This window comes from Mixophyes fleayi, chromosome 4 (genome assembly GCF_038048845.1).
Source record: "Mixophyes fleayi isolate aMixFle1 chromosome 4, aMixFle1.hap1, whole genome shotgun sequence".
NCBI lineage: Eukaryota > Metazoa > Chordata > Amphibia > Anura > Limnodynastidae > Mixophyes > Mixophyes fleayi.
The window spans coordinates 336,785,313-336,801,726 of record NC_134405.1 but is presented as its reverse complement, the minus strand read 5'-3'; the positions used below and the strand labels follow the sequence as shown (position 1 = coordinate 336,801,726).

General features: G+C 45.8%; 2 protein-coding genes across 2 annotated transcripts in view; one reads left to right on the top strand and one right to left on the bottom strand.

The window, feature by feature from the left end:
- LOC142150309 (poly(3-hydroxybutyrate) depolymerase-like) overlaps positions 1-16,414 on the bottom strand; it is a 65,560-nt gene that overhangs the window by 33,014 nt on the left and 16,132 nt on the right. The window lies entirely within an intron of this gene.
- Positions 424-16,276, top strand: LOC142153189 (uncharacterized). Its single transcript, XM_075210539.1, has 9 exons — positions 424-1,263; positions 5,744-8,287; positions 9,138-9,228; positions 10,115-10,165; positions 12,754-12,831; positions 14,107-14,159; positions 14,524-14,581; positions 15,291-15,361; positions 15,434-16,276. Exons 2-9 carry the CDS (start codon positions 8,283-8,285, stop codon positions 15,645-15,647), a joined length of 621 nt encoding a protein of 206 aa, XP_075066640.1. The 5' UTR covers positions 424-1,263; positions 5,744-8,282; the 3' UTR covers positions 15,648-16,276.

The following is a 16,414-nucleotide window of genomic DNA, read 5'->3' as shown; positions in this document are numbered from 1 at the left end:
TACTTTAAGAGATGGCTGATAGCGGGTCAGCGCGGTGGGTCAGCGCTGGGCTCATGAGTTCAGTTTCCAACCAAGGCCTTATCTGTGTGAAGTTTGTATGTTCTACCCTCTGGGTGCTGCGGTTTCCAGGTATGACCATCGAGAAGGACTCAGAAGTCCATGTTTAGCACATTTACATTAATGGTGAGAACACGTTTTCATGATTATTATCATTAATAAGCACCTGTTTTCCCCAGTAAGCTGCCTCTGCTAGAGGGAATGAAATCCAGCATCAAGCTGCCCCCCTGGTTCTGCCAGAAGCGAGGTAGAAAAAGCAGCAATGTCTGACATTATATAGAAGGATAACAGATCAGGATATTAGAAGGATGTAATTATGAGAGAGGCCATTAGCCGAAGGAGTTTAAAATCATGTGGTGGGAAGCTGATAATGTTACTCACCACTGGGGGGTTTAAGTCTGTAGTGTAATCAGCCAATAGGAAGGAAGTGGGAGTGTCGTGGAAAGAATATATCAAGCAGTGGGAGAAGGAGAGAGCTTCCTGTTTCCTGGATCCGGAGAAGCTGCAGCATCAGGCGTAGTATCTGGCTCCCCTTTTCTTTGTTCTCTGTGTATCTCCCTGTGGTTTGTTCTTGCTTCTCTCTTTACTCCTTTCTCTCTTTTCTCTTGTCTTCCCCCTTTGCTGTTGTTTCCCTTCTCTCTTTTTCTTTCCCCTAATTTGATTTTTTCCCCCTCTTCATAATGTCTTTATCCCGCCCTAGGAGATCTAGGTCCATTCCCGCCAGGTTTGCGGGGTCCCCTCCTCCCCCCTCCCTGACAGCGTTGTCTTCCCCTGTAGCCCTGTCCGCCCCTGCCGATATCCTCCCCCCTCGTTCTACCCATGGACAAGCAGAGGCTGTAGGTACCTCCGGCGGGGACATCATCGCGGGAAGCAGCGCTTCCGTCCGCAGACCTCGTGACTCGGCTGCCGCGAGAAGTTCTCGCGGGGCGGGGCCGAGTCGTTCATGCAGAGCCAGGGCTCCGGAGCGGGCGGCTAGGCCGCTTGCGTCCGGAGCTGTGCAGCGCATTAGGAGTTATGCAAGAGCCCTGGGCAGGGGATCTCCTTCACCTGCTCCCGGGGTGTTCCCCAGCTCTCGGCAGCCATCTTCAATCCCCCCCTCTGCCGCCATCGCCGAGCAGGTTTCATCTGGGGCGCAAGTAGGAGGTGTCTCTCCCTTTGGGGATAGGGGTCAGGCTGGAGGGCAGTTGCAGGGGTCCCCTTATAGAGGTCTGGGACCAGTTATTTTGGACCCTCACGTTCCCTCGGGGTCTCTTGATCGGGGAGCTGTTGTTAGTGGGGTGCAGTCCCTTTCTCCTTCAGGGCCCCAGGTTTTCCGGCAGCAATCCCCCAGTTTCCACAGGGGGTCCCAACAGGTTTCTTCCCCCCTTTTGCCCCCTTTCCGTAGTTTTACACCCCTTAACCCCCCTTCTTCCCTGCCTCTTCCCCAGGCCAGGGATCCCCCCCCCCCCTCTGTGTCCTCCCCCCTCCTTTTTTCTGCTGATTTCGGGTCTCAGGTTTTGGCTGGGGTATCTTCCAATAGGGCCCCTGGTTTGCTGGGTCCAGCCCCAGTTGTTTTTCCTCCTGGGGGTGGTGGCCCGTCACATCAGCCGTCCATTGCTCTTGGTTTGGCTACTAACCGATCTCTGGTTTCTGATTCAGTCGTGGGAGTGCCGTCTCAAAACTATTTCAGCAATTTACCCAGGACGGAGGGACCTTCCCCCTCTTGGTCATTGCCATACCCCCCTAGGGGTTATGGGTCTGTAATTGAAGCGGGGAATTTGTGGTCGGCCCCTTATCCATCCTTAGCTGGTCAGTATTTACATTCTTACCCTCAACCCTCCTTGGTTAATAGGTCTTCCGTTTCTGGTATGGATTCATTTTCTCTGGTTAGACAGCTGGGAGATAGGGATCAAGGGGTTCCCCCTCTAGCGGGTTTCCTCAGTCATCTCATGGTCAACCCCCCAGTGTCTACCCCGGATGGGGTTCCTTCTCAGCAGTTGCGCAACATGTCCATGTGCTAACATCTCTTCTTATCCAGTTTCACAGATGCAGCCATTTTCAGTGGCAGGGCGGACGGGCATGGACGGAGCAGGGTCGCAGGTGCACCAGGAGGAGGCGGCAGGGAGTTCAACAGGGCAGCGGGGGTCGCAGCCAGTCGTTTCGGAAGGCGAAGGTGGATCGAGATTGGATCTGCAGGAGGCGCAGGGAGTGGTCGGTGAGTATGACGGTTCTACTATAAGCAACACATACATGTCCAGTTCAAGCATAGCTACCACCAGTGATGAGTCAGCCCCTTCTTCCCCTAGGCAGGGTCAGCGCAAGCTCATTAAAATCCTTAACACCCACTTCGGGGGAACGAAAAGGAAGAGCGTAGATCGGCGGGAGGCAGCGTCTTCCACTCCGGCTGGAGGTCCCCTGGTTAGATGTGAAAACACGGCATTGTTGATAGGAGTTAGGCGCAGCATGAGGCACAAGATTAAGAAAGGTCATTATGTGGATATATTCGAGCTGACGAAGGTCGCACAAAAAGAGTTGGCAGCTGCGTGCGCGCGAGGGGGAGTAGGGGAGGATACCTACAGAAACTTTTCGAACTGACTGACAGGGTATTGCGTTTTCTCAGCTTGCTATTTGGAAACCAGACCTGATGCAATCATAGACATATGGAAATATCTTCACCTTATTAATGAGATGCATAGTTGTGAACGCCAAGGAACCTGGACGTTGTACGACAAGCTGTTTCGCGAGAAGGTGCACGGTCAGCTTTATATGCCCCTGGCTTTTAAGGATGTTGAGATCTGGTTAAGGTTAAATAGAGCCCAGGTATGGGAGGTGAGCATGGGGTATGGTCCCCCTCAGTTAGCCAGGTTTCCGTATGGGGGGAGACGAGGTGCTCCCCAGTCTTCCAAGAATCGCTGCTTTGCCTTTAACAATTCCTCATGCGGGAGGGGGGATTCCTGCCGGTATAGGCACGTCTGCACCAATTGTCGAGGAAGTCATCCCCTCAAAGAATGCCCTAGGGGCTCCGGTGGAGTCGGTAGGGGACGGGGAGGGGCGGGGGGTAATGTCTAAAGCGGACTCCCCCATTATATTCCCAATCCTCTGTAAATGGCTGGCTCTTTACCCAGATGCGGCGCAGGCCTCTTTCCTTAGGGAGGGTTTTCGCCTTGGTTTTCATCTCCCCATAGATAGTGGGGTGGCGGGGACTGCCGCCAGAAACCTTCGCTCAGCGTATGTGCACCCTGACATCCTGGCGGAAAAAGTAGGAAAAGAGATAGGCCTTGGGTGCATGGTGGGTCCTTTTTTTAGCCCGTCCCATTCGGGATTTAGTCATTTCCCCGGTGGGAATAGTACCTAAAAAGACCCCAGGGAAATTTAAACTAATCCAGCATTTATCTCACCCGGCGGGTAAGTCAGTTAATGATGCAATTGATCCACAAATCAGCTCAGTGGTGTACCAGTCCTTTGATGATGCGCTAGCACTAGTGAGAGAATTTTCGCCTCCTCCCGTTGCATCCCGAGTCCTTTAAATTTATGGGTTTTAGAATTCGAAACGATTACTATGTGGATCGGTGCCTGCCAATGGGCTGTTCAGTGTCGTGCGCATATTTTGAGGCGTTTAGTTCCTTCCTCCATTTGTGTATCGGGGCAGGGACGGGACATCGCGGCATAGCGCATTATCTGAATGACTTCCTGTTTATAGGTCCGGCTAATTCCCCTTGTTGTAAGGAAACATTGTATGCTGCGCAAGCGCTATTTCGTGCGATGGGGGTGCCAGTAGCTGCAGACAAAACAGAGGGCCCGGCCACATGCCTGACGTTTTTAGGTATTGAAATTGACACAATGGAAGGTTGTTGTCGTTTACCATCTGATAAAGTGGCTAAGTTACAATCCCTGATAGGAGAGGTTTTGACTGTTCCATCTTGCGCGTTGCGTAAAGTTCAATCGTTGCTAGGCTCTTTCAATTTTGCTTGCCGAGTAATACCTATGGGCCGAGTATTTTGTAGAAAGCTTCAGCTAGCAACGTCAGGCTTGCGTAGTCCCCATTCCCAGGTGCGGTTGTCGGCAGAGATTAGGGAGGATTTAGGTGTATGGAGTCATTTTCTAGCGGTTTTTAACGGTGTGAGAGTATGGCCAGCACCCGCAGTAGCTAGTACATCTTTGGATTTGTATACAGACGCATCAGTTTCGAAAGGTTTTGGTGCCTTTTTCCAAGGGGAATGGTGCGCGGCACCCTGGCCGCAGTCATGGAGATCCGAAGGCTTGGTGCGAAATCTGTTAACGTTAGAGTTGTTTCCCATTGTTGTGGCTTTGGAGCTGTGAGCTGTCCGGTTGCGCGGCAGGAGCGTGTTTTTTTGGTGTGACAACTTAGGTGTGGTGCAGGCTAGTAACAAGCAAAGCGCCTCCTTACGCACGGCAATTAATTTGCTCCGTGTCCTGGTGTTGAGGTGTTTAGAGTCTGACATTACCTTTCGGGCACGCCATGTCCCTGGCGTGGATAACCAAATAGCCGATGCTCTTTCTCGTTTTGACTGGCAGCGTTTTAGATCTCTGGCCCCACAGGCACGTTTAACCGGCTTACAGTGTCCTCCTTATGTTTGGCAGATGGTCCGTTAGGGATAAGGTGGCTACCAGAAGCGTCCTTGGCTCCGGCAACTAGAAAATGTTATCAAGGGGCATGTAAACGTTGGTTGTGTTACTGCGCATCTTGCAACAGCGACGCTTCAGGTCAGATTCCCTCTATTACGGGTTTTATGTGGAAGTGTTACAACGAAGGGGTGTCTAGAGCAAAGATGGGGTCCCTTTTGGCTGGTATTTAATTCATGGCTTAGTTGAACAGCGCGCAGGATCCCACAAAGGCATTTATCATAACTAAAGCACTGAAGGGTTGGTCCAGGATTCAGCCTATAAGTAATGACACTCGCCGGCCGATTGACGGGCAAATTTTAGCCAGATTGATTGCGGTTTTGCATAATTTAGCTACAGATGATTACGAGGCTTTGCTGTTTGGGCTGGCTTTCTCAATGGCGTATCACGGAGCTTTTAGGGTTAGCGAGTTGGTAGCCAGATCTAAGAACGACATAGGGGGAGCTTTGTTGTTTAGAAATGTTATTTCACAAACTAATGTGATACGTTGTAAGATAGTCAAGTCCAAAACGGATCAGATAGGCAGAGGTCATTGGTTAGCGATTACGGAGCAGCAGGAAACATCCATATGCCCGGTCACGCTGGCCAATCAATTTGCTAAAATTCGGCCCCCAGGGGAAGGTTTGTGGTTAAGTCATTCGGACAATACACCAGTAACTAAATTTCAATTTAACGCTTTGTTAAAACGGGCCCTTGGGGAGGTTGGCCTTAACCCTGTTGAATATGGCACGCATTCTTTCAGAATTGGGGCGGCCACCGCCGCTGCAGCCAGAGGGGCATCCGTCAATGAGATTCAAGCGTTAGGGAGATGGAAGTCGCAGGCCTATAAGAAATATATCCGGCCGGATAAATGAGCCTTGTAAGGGCTCTTATATATATGGTCATGTTCTCTCCTTATGTCTCTCATGGTTCTTTATCGCTTTCATCTCTTCTTTTCTCATCTATCACTTGGTGACCCAGGGTTATGCTACTCGCTGTGTTAAACGGGGGCATGGAGGGATTTTTCCTCTTGTTTTCCTTGGCAAGGCCTGATTAGTGTGTGTGCCTCCCGGGGTTAATAAAGGGTTTTTACCTTCATATGGGTTACCAATTTTCCATTTCATTTTGTTAAGAATTAAAGAATAAGATAATTTCAGTTAAAGAAAATAAATAAATAAATCAGTCAAAATAGATAAAATTAATTGCTTTTAGAGCTAAGGATAGGATCTTTTCCCGTTTACAATATTCGTATTGAGTTGGGGTGGCCCCTCTGGTAGGGAGGGGATACCTCAGCAAGTTGTTAAAATTAAGATACAAATAAAATAAAAAATATAGTTCTGTTTTTTAACACGGTTGTTTGGTGGCGCACGTTTCTCAGATACGGTTATGATTGATGAGACTATTCATTTTGTTTTAGGTTTTTCGGTGAAGAGGACAAGGATATGGGTCGTGGGTCATTCGTTTATCTTTTGGGCAGCTAAACACAGGATAGCGGAGAGGTGGTCCGGTTTCACACACCCAGTTGACATCTGCTGGTTGGGTAAAAGGGGCATGGTATGGGCAGCTTTGATTCCTACGTTAGGGGAGGAAATAGAAGATCACGGTACCCCGGATATAGTGGTGATTCATTTGGGAGGTAATGATGTGGGAAAGGGCAAGTCCCTTGATTTAATCATTAACATTCGTGAGGATCTCGCACAAATACATGCCCGTTTGCCTTCAATGAGGGTTTGTTGGTCTAACATAATACCTCGGTTGTCCTGGAGATCATCTATCCCCCCGGCCACATTGATAAAGGTGGTTAAAAAGATAAACGGATACGCGAGGCAGAACATTAGGGGCATACAGGGGGTTATCATTAGTCATCCTGGTTTAACAGTAGACAAGAGGCATCTTTTTAGAGCGGATGGGGTTCATTTGTCGCCAGAAGGAACGGTTTTGTTTATAGAGAGGATTTTTTCAGAGCTCAAGGGTTTAGTTCTTTCTTTAGGTGGCGGGCCGCGTGGTCCGTAGGGCACTCGGCTGTGGCAGGAGAGCATGGCAGTCATAAGGTTGTTAAACATACGGTACTTAATGTGTTGGCAATATAGCCTTGGTTCCCTCAATGTTATTAGACTCGTTGATACTCTGGTAAGGAGTATCAGGTTTTTGCCTAGAAAGGGCTTGACCAGTTTGAGTTCAGAGGGTATTGAGTTAATCTATAGTGTATAGTACCGGCCAATAGTTAAGGTGTTAACCTGGGTTGGTGGAAAGGAGGCGATCTTCCACCGTATTGGTTCATGTTGGTTTTAGCTGGCTGCCCTTGCTCTTCGCCACCTCTATAAAGAAAAAGGTCCAAATTGTTTATAGCATTTTGATAGTATTGATAGATAAAATAAAATAAAGATAAATAAAATTAAATAAAAATAAACAAATAATTTAAAAATAATAATGTAATAAAAGGACCTTTTTATTCCAAACTCAAGTCGGTGTCCGTGTCTTTATTTTATGGTTGTATACGTGGGGATGTTTAAACAAAGAGGGGATTGCATTTGAAGGGTAATCAACACTATGCATTTTAAAGTAGTGGAAATTAATGAGGGGGGATGTAGTAAAGTGTTACAAGTTTGGATGTTTCTCTCTCCACCATACACAGGTGAATCTGTATACCTTAAAAAGAGCCTTTATTGGGGCAGTTCCAAAACCCAGAATAAATGGCGCAGTGTAGGAGTGTTCTTATGTGAAGGGGGACAAATGGAAATGTATTACACCCCACATAGTCTGCAGTTTGTAAACAATGTTTATTGTCAGACATCCCCGCTCCCCAATCATTGATAATCATTCCTTCTGCTTTCCTCGTGATAAAACTAACTGCGCCCCCTATCTACCCAGCCACGACTCTGGTGGGGACTGTCCTACATAACCAGGGACTGCCGGGGCATATGGGTAAGGCCATAGTTGTCCTTCCCCTTTGGAGATGGGCCCATATAGAGTTCTCTAATGTGGTGGATTAAACCCTGTGGGCTCTGGGTGGAGATAACGTCACCCCACTCCATGTGACTCACTCTGAATTCCATAATATGTACTGTGGGCCCTTCCTGGACCTTCATTGTCATCAGGAAATACAGCAACCCCTTCACCTATGATATATATTCCATATATTCAACAATGAACATTCATCATCATCATCACCATTTATTTATATAGCGCCACTGATTCCACAGCAATGTACAGAGAACTAATTCACATCAGTCCCTGCCCCATTGGGCCCCAGAACTGTGAGGCAGAAGTGCTAACCACTAAGCCACCGTGCTGGCCACATTAAGAACATATCCCCATGTTTATTGGAACATGGGCTGAGCTCCACACTCCAAGGTCATTCTTACACAACTGAGCTTGGATGGGCAGCTCCTAAACACCCCCCCCCCCATTATAATCTGCCACAGCAGTGTCCTTATTTTATCAGGTCTGCCTCTTTCAACAGGCCCTGGTGACATCACGCACTGTGACATCACACACTTGACATCATAGTGAGTGACCACACAGTGTAGAGAGGAAGCTCAGAGAGAGCGAGGAAGTCAAACACACAGCATTGCTTTTGATAAGTCTCTCGTTTGGACGCTGTTTACAGCTGCAACAAATTTATGAGGTGAGGTCTAATTGTGAAGGTGCATGTGATAAGTATTAGAGAACCTGTTAATGTTTAGAGCACAGCACAGAGTATATCAGGAGATGAGTGATGTGTCAGTGAGGACAGGACTGCATGTGACAGGGGCAGTGACATGATGTGTGGATGGGAATGGAGGCAGCAGGAAGCCACAGACTGAGAGTTATATAGTAGAAGGAGCAGGTGCCCCAGCAGCACAGAGTATTTAATTAGATGATTTTGTGGAAGTTGTGGGAGGCAGTGATCTGTCCTCTCCCTGATAATAATATATAGCCCACTGCCCAGTGTAGATTCTCCTTTTCTGTATGTAAGTTTAAATATTTGTTTTATTTTATGTTGCACATTTTAAACTGCATTGAATGTGAATAATTAAATGTAAATATTCCATCATTCGCTCTTTACAGAGATGATTTCTATTACGTGCTGTTTCTGAACCCTGCTATCATCTTATCGCAAAGGGGAAACATTTGTATTATCAGCAGACATTAAAGTGATAACGCCACAAAAAGCTAAAATTATATTATAATAAAAGAAAAAAATGAAACGTACCTGCACTCACCCAATCTGGTGCGTCCTGTGATGCCTGTAATGGCTGAAACAGGAAATCCCTTATTATGGTCGTAGTGGGATTTTTTTTCAAAGTTCTAGTGGTGTTGTCAAGGGCCCTCCCCCCGTAGTTGTCACACTCACAACCTGTAACTGATAGTTATTTGTAGCCACGGATCCCTTTTCCTGTTGCTCACAGATCGGAGTATGCCTGGCTGTTTGTCTGGCACTAGTGTACATTAAATAAGCAGGTAAATAAGAATGTATTCTCTACTTGTCTATCCAGGTCGAATAATGATGAGCTTGAGACCCTGTGGAAACAACTGAGGGAGAGCAAGCAAGTGGAGGCAGAAGAACTGTGGATCAAGCAGCAGTTGGTATGACAACTATCTATAACCATTTTTATACATACAAACATACACGTACAGAGGTAATCACGACACGGTGTGGTCATGCCAGGCTTAGGGGCGTTAGACGGTCTCTGGGGCCGTGCTAACCGCTTCTGAAGCATTAGGCTGTCTCCAATTCCCCTTCTCTAACAAACCCCCCAACTTGTCTGGGGACAAACGTGCCGACTGGTGGAATAGCGGCACAGTGGCGTCAATTCGTGACTGTCCCACCTAAATCAGGACATCTGGGAGGTATGATTGGAATATGGCCATCGTGATACTATGAACCATGTGTGTGACATGTCATTGTGCATGATCCCACGCTATATCTTCATGTGTAGCCTCCAGCTTTCAGGAGCGCTTTATATATTTATATATATACATATATATATATATATATATATATATATATATATATATATATATAGCGGCAACATATACACATTACTCTTACGGAGACTATATACATTCACATCAGTTCCTGCTCCGACATCCGCGTGGAAGTGGGACACTAAAAGGTTAATATCCCTCACCATGCGAACGGCTGGAAACTGACTCACGGTACAGATTCAGTTTCATATTATTCACATTATAGACGGGATTAATAATGTGATGCCCACTGTCTGTACTGAAAAATAAAAGTACGGAAAGTGTGACATACATTTATCTGTCTCTCTCTCACTCTCTGTCACTCTCTCTCTTTCTCCATCTCTGTCTCTGTCTCTCTCACCCTCTGTCTCTCTCTCACCCTCTGTCTCTCTCTCTCTCTCTCTCTCTCTCGCCCTCTGTCACTCTCTCTCTCTGTCTCTCTTTCTCTCTTATTTCTCTCTCACACTCTAAAACTGACCTTATATCTGCATTATTCCCTGGACAGGAAAGAAAATGCGACATCCTTGAAGGAAGAGAGGAGCTGCTATCAAGCCTGGTCAGTCCATCATTATATCACTTAATATTCCAATGTGATGATAGTCACAGCCGTGGTGCACTCTCTCCTCGCAAGTGTCCCATAAGACCAAAACTGAAGCTTTGTTCACACACTTTATTACTGTAGTATATACAGCAATCACCCCGGGTGTATTATATACCCAGTAATCACCCTGGGTGTATTATATACCCAGCAATCACCCTGGGTGTATTATATACCCAGTAATCACCCCGGGTGTATTATATACCCAGCAATCACCCCGGGTGTATTATATACCCAGCAATCACCCTGGGTGTATTATATACCCAGTAATCACCCCGGGTGTATTATATACCCAGCAATCACCCCGGGTGTATTATATACCCAGCAATCACCCCGGGTGTATTATATACCCAGCAATCACCCCGGGTGTATTATATACCCAGTAATCACCCCGGGTGTATTATATACCCAGCAATCACCCCGGGTGTATTATATACCCAGCAATCACCCCGGGTGTATTATATACCCAGCAATCACCCCGGGTGTATTATATACCCAGCAATCACCCCGGGTGTATTATATACCCAGCAATCACCCCGGGTGTATTATATACCCAGCAATCACCCCGGGTGTATTATATACCCAGCAATCACCCCGGGTGTATTATATACCCAGCAATCACCCCGGGTGTATTATATACCCAGCAATCACCCCGGGTGTATTATATACCCAGCAATCACCCCGGGTGTATTATATACCCAGTAATCACCCCGGGTGTATTATATACCCAGCAATCACCCCGGGTGTATTATATACCCAGCAATCACCCCGGGTGTATTATATACCCAGCAATCACCCCAGGTGTATTATATACTCAGCAATCACCCCGGGTGTATTATATACCCAGCAATCACCCTGGGTGTATTATATACCCAGTAATCACCCCGGGTGTATTATATACCCAGCAATCACCCCGGGTGTATTATATACCCAGCAATCACCCCAGGTGTATTATATACCCAGCATTCATCCCGGGTGTATTATATACCCAGCAATCACCCCGGGTGTATTATATACCCAGCAATCACCCCGGGTGTATTATATACCCAGCAATCACTCCGGGTGTATTCATATAAACACATCAAGTAGTAATATCTCCCAATTTCATAGAACATAAACACTCTCAACCATACTTGCCTACTTTTTAAATCTGTAATCCAGGAGATCCAGAGTACAGATCATGTGACTGAGGGTAGCAGGAGGCGTTGCAACATCGTTACGTCACTATAGCCCCGCCCCTACTATAAAATACAGAAATTCAAGGCATTGAATAGCGGGACTTAATGACACGATTAAGCCCTGCCCCCGCTATTCAATGCCGTGAATTTCAACATTTTACAGGGTCCGGGAGGTTTGCCTACTCTTCCGAGAGCTTGGGAGGACTCCCCGAAATTCTGGAGCCTCCCGGAAATTTCGGGAGAGTAGACAACTAACTATGCTCTCAACCCAGAGCTTTATTTATCTCTTTTCAAGGTCTTCCACAGTAGTTTGCATGGAGACGCTCTGTCCTCTGGATTATTGCCCCAGTGTCCTAACTGCTATTGTATCAGGGCCCATCGTTCTCGTTATCCTACAAGACAGTGCGCTGAATCTGTCTCCTCCATCTAATGCCCACATTGGGCCTTACTAGCATAAAAAAGTCATTATTTCTGGAATAAATGGCTGCAGTGATTTATAAGTAGATATTTATATAATATCACATCAGAATATGCTACAGAACTCCAGATATAATAATAGTTGTACAGTAAAATTCTACAGTAAAACAGTGTTACAGTAAAATTGGTCAAATTCTGTCATTTGCATGTACATGTAATAGTTCAATTTCAACTGTATTTATATATTTGAAGAGCAAAAAGGGAAAAGCAATTTCTCTGCCTTCCTTATATCCTGTAGGATCCAATTAAATCTGGATATCCCAATTATATTTACCAGCTGGTGATAAATAGGTATATTGGGTTGCATCACAATATATGCATGTATATACATGATTATGAGGTCATGTGATCTGTTTTTTATTGATCTATTTTTATCTTTACATTTTTATTTTTATTTTTTTTGTTTCTTAGAAAAGCTAGTGTATACATAGTATACGTTCCACCGTAACTTTGTGGTTGTCAGTATGTGATACATGTATTTTACACAGCTGTTTGACATTTTTTATTAAAAACCTATTAGGTACTTCTGCGCAACTCTCCTTTTTCCCTTTCAAATTCTGTCATTTGTTTAATAAAATAGCGGACATCCAGGTGGTCTTACGTTTACTCCGTCCAAAAAATCCCCTACGTAGTCTTCTGTTTGCCAAATAATGTAATACAGTGACAGGGAACAATCCGCACTTATTCTGTTCATTTATAGTCTGATTTATGGTACAAATCAAAGCCTCCTAGAAACTTGGACACAGCGGCGCAGCAACATAACCGTACCCTGCAAATAAGCCCCTTTGTGCGAGGAGAGGGCACTACACAATGTGTTACACAAATATACAATATGGTGTGCACTACGTATTCATATACTGAGATCTAAATGTAATTCTCTCTATATTGCAGCTCAGCAGCTATATGAGGGTAAATGATCTCCTGAAGAGTAGGCTCACCAGGCTGCGGCTGCTGGCCACAGAGCAGGAGGTACAGTATAACAGTTACTATAAAGAGGTGGCGCTCAGGTGGTGACTTTGCTTACAGTACCCGTGGTGCTGTCACTTCAGAGCTGAGGGTACATTTTACACGGCACTCAGTTCATAGGTGCAGAGAGAACATGACACAGCTGTGTGACCAGTAAATAACATGGACTCATGTATGTAGTAACTGATAGCCGGGCGGGATGGAGGAGCAGGTGCTTTGCTGCCGGAAATATTTTATTGTGTTTATTACATGTGTGCCCAGTGTAAAGTGTACAGACATGTAAATGTGTAATGTATTTATGTATAAACAGTAGAAGAAGTGGCGATATGGCGATACCCCCATATACACCCCCACATCCACCTCTGTGTATAACACTTATGGATTCCACTCACCCAGTGGTCCAGTAGAGATCTGGGGGGCCCAGTGTAGATGGTGCTAGACATCAGGGACAAAATAATGTCAGTCTGGGTGAGAGATATTCTGCTCCATCTATAAGATCCAGCTGTGTCCTGGGACCAACAACTTACCATTTATTCCATCTCCTGTCTACCTGCGTTCAGCTACCCGGCAGTACCAATCCAATGTAAACGGTCAGAAGGTTTTAGCAACCAGCAAAGAGGTGCTGCAGCAGCTACACCCCCCAGAGAAGTGTAAGCGGCTCCTGGTAGGCTGGTGATGGAGCTTGGTGGTGACAGTGATTACCCACCTAAAACACGGGATACGTTTAGTTTAGTTTGGACAATGGGGAAACTAGGATTAGTCAGTGACAACAAGTTGCTGAAAACCAGCAAAAAATATAAAGCGTTAAGGAGGACGGGGCGTCACAGCACAGACAGGGACTTGTCGCTTAAAGTTTTTGTGTAATCAATGGCGAAACGTTTTTCATAGTCTGGATTGGTTGTCCCACAATAGGTCCACGTTCCAGTATCTGAAATATCAGATATAGAGCTCATACTGGATGTCTGACCTGAGTGATATTTCTATGGTTGTAATCCTGCATAATATCAGAGTGGGTTCTTGTTTCATGTTCTATATAAGTTGCTGTTAAATGAACTCTTCAAGACAAATTTCTAGACCAAATCAAAATATATATTTTTTTATTAAGACCAATTTGTTAATTTTTCCATTAAATTATTTTCTCTCGTTCTGCTGTAAAATGTATAGTAACCTGGTAATAACCTGCGGGGACAGACTGTGGCCGGCTTATCCGAGTCCCATGGAACTTGTCCTAAAGATTTGTTGTGTATAATTTATTTCACTCTGTGTCTCTTTCCCTAGATTATCAACAGGAACCTGCGGGAGTGGCAGCCGCAGCCAGAAGCACCTTCTCTGTTAGTATCTATATGGTTTATTCCATGTACACATACATTCTATACGGTTCTAAAGAGGAACATTTGTGTATATAATCAGTGCTGTCCATACTGCAATAGAAATATCAGGAAGTCTTTAAGTCCTGTACTGGTGACTCCAGACAGGCTCTGTCTTTACTGTTCTATTAATTGCATTCAGGCTCTGTCTGTAATTTTCTAAAAACTCCAGAAATATCTATTATTTACTGTTAAATTGTTGCTCATCCTACATTAAAACAATCATATAAGAGAAACCTCCAGATAGGAACTATGACCATGGACTGTGTCAGTAACTCTTGTGAATAGAAAACATAAGTTTAAATAATAATATTTTCTGGTCCTTCAGGATGAAACCTGTGGAGGAGGCTGCGGAAGATCCTGCAGAGATGGTGAAGACTGAACTGGTGAGTCCATGTCATCAGCCCCTTCCTCTATGTTATATAAAGTGACATCATATTTACTGTCAGCAGTAAGACATTTGTACCTGCCACCTCTGTCACAGGTCATCTTTTGTTACTACTAAACATCTTCTATCAGAAAGAAAGGTTCCCATCCCAGGAGAGGGACAGATAGCTAAGACGCTCAGTGTGCTAATAACATACGTGCTCTGACCCTACCTCACCAGGTCTCCTGCACCACACCAGAGCTCTCACTAGTATAGTGCATTGACGTGGAGCAGGAAGCCAGCAATGGCAGTGATTAGCATGATACCTGGTGGTTACAGTCATTACCATGAGGAAGGATTTCTCTTTCTTTTCCCTACAGGCTGTAAGCTCTCTAAGCTGGGCGTACATTGCAGCAAGACCACCATCAACAAAATTGTGGCCAAGATCCAGGCACTCTGGCCAAGCAGCCAGTTTACCTCTGGCTTACACTAGGGTCTGTTAGTACAGTTGGGTGATGACCAGACACACCTAACCATGCAGGATATTTAACTAGTTGATTTCAATTGGATTATTAGCAAATAATGTGCTGTTCATTGTGGGGCAACTTGCTGCAATATGGGACCAAATGGTCAATATCGTAGCATGGCAGGCCAACTCTGACTTCCCTAACTTCAGTGGCTGATCTTGTGTCGTACTCCTCATAATCCCACCACTGATTTTCCTTTAGGAGCGGCAACTGCAGATGAAAAGTGCTGTAAAACGTAAAGAGCAGAAAAGGAGCAGCATTGCAGGACTGAGGTAAATTATTCTCCTATTATTATTTCAAAATGATTGCAACTGTTCATCGCTATAACATAGTTTCTCTTTCAGATTGCTATTTAACATCATATGCAATCTCATGCGCTGGTCCTGCAAGCTGCTGCTCCTGTCTGGCATTCTGCTCCTGCTCTTCTATGTGCTCCTGCAGACATACGCAACCGTTACCACCAACTGCAGGAGCTGCACAAGAGGGATGATGGAGACTATGGAGTTAATCCTGAGGCCCTACCTTGCTATCAAGGTTGAGGGCCCAGTTCCCATATAATAGCTTGTCCCATCAGGAGAAAGGGTGCAGGCTCCTCTACCTGGTTGGTCTACTCCTTGTCCCCCAGTCCATACGGTGTAGATGTCCTGCTGCAAGCAGGCAGTGACCAACAGGAGAGGTTGTCGCTCTCTGTAGAGACCCATTCGTTCCAGCTCCAGCTGGGACGTATGGATCTCTACAGAGAGTGACGACCTCTCCTGTTGGTCACTGCTTCCTTGCAGCAGGACATCTACACCGTATCAGATGACTAAGGTAAGAACTGGACCTGTGAGTCAGACCAACCAGGTAGAAGACCCAGCACCCTATACTTTCTGCACCTCCCTCTAAAACATCTGCACCAGCATAGGAGATCCATACCATCTGCAGGAGCTCGCACAGGAGATCCATACCATCTGCAGGAGCTCGCACAGGAGATCCATACCATCTGCAGGAGCTCGCACAGGAGATCCATACCATCTGCAGGAGCTCGCACAGGAGATCCATACCATCTTCAGGAGCTCGCACAGGAGATCCATACCATCTGCAGGAGCTCGCACAGGAGATCCATACCATCTGCAGGAGCTCGCACAGGAGATCCATACCATCTGCAGGAGCTCGCACAGGAGATCCATACCATCTTCAGGAGCTCGCACAGGAGATCCATAACATCTGCAGGAGCTCGCAATAAACCCATTGAACCAGAGTCTAGTACTGTTTCTTTCATACTGTCATTTATTGTTACAATGTCTAATTAAATATATAGATATACATTTCTTTAAAGAAGTTCC

Coding starts and splice junctions, on each gene's coding strand:
- LOC142153189 (XM_075210539.1), top strand. Junction 9,229..10,114: donor TGTGGATCAAGCAGCAGTTG/GTATGACAACTA, acceptor TTCCCTGGACAG/GAAAGAAAATGCGACATCCT. Junction 14,160..14,523: donor CAGCCAGAAGCACCTTCTCT/GTTAGTATCTAT, acceptor CTGGTCCTTCAG/GATGAAACCTGTGGAGGAGG.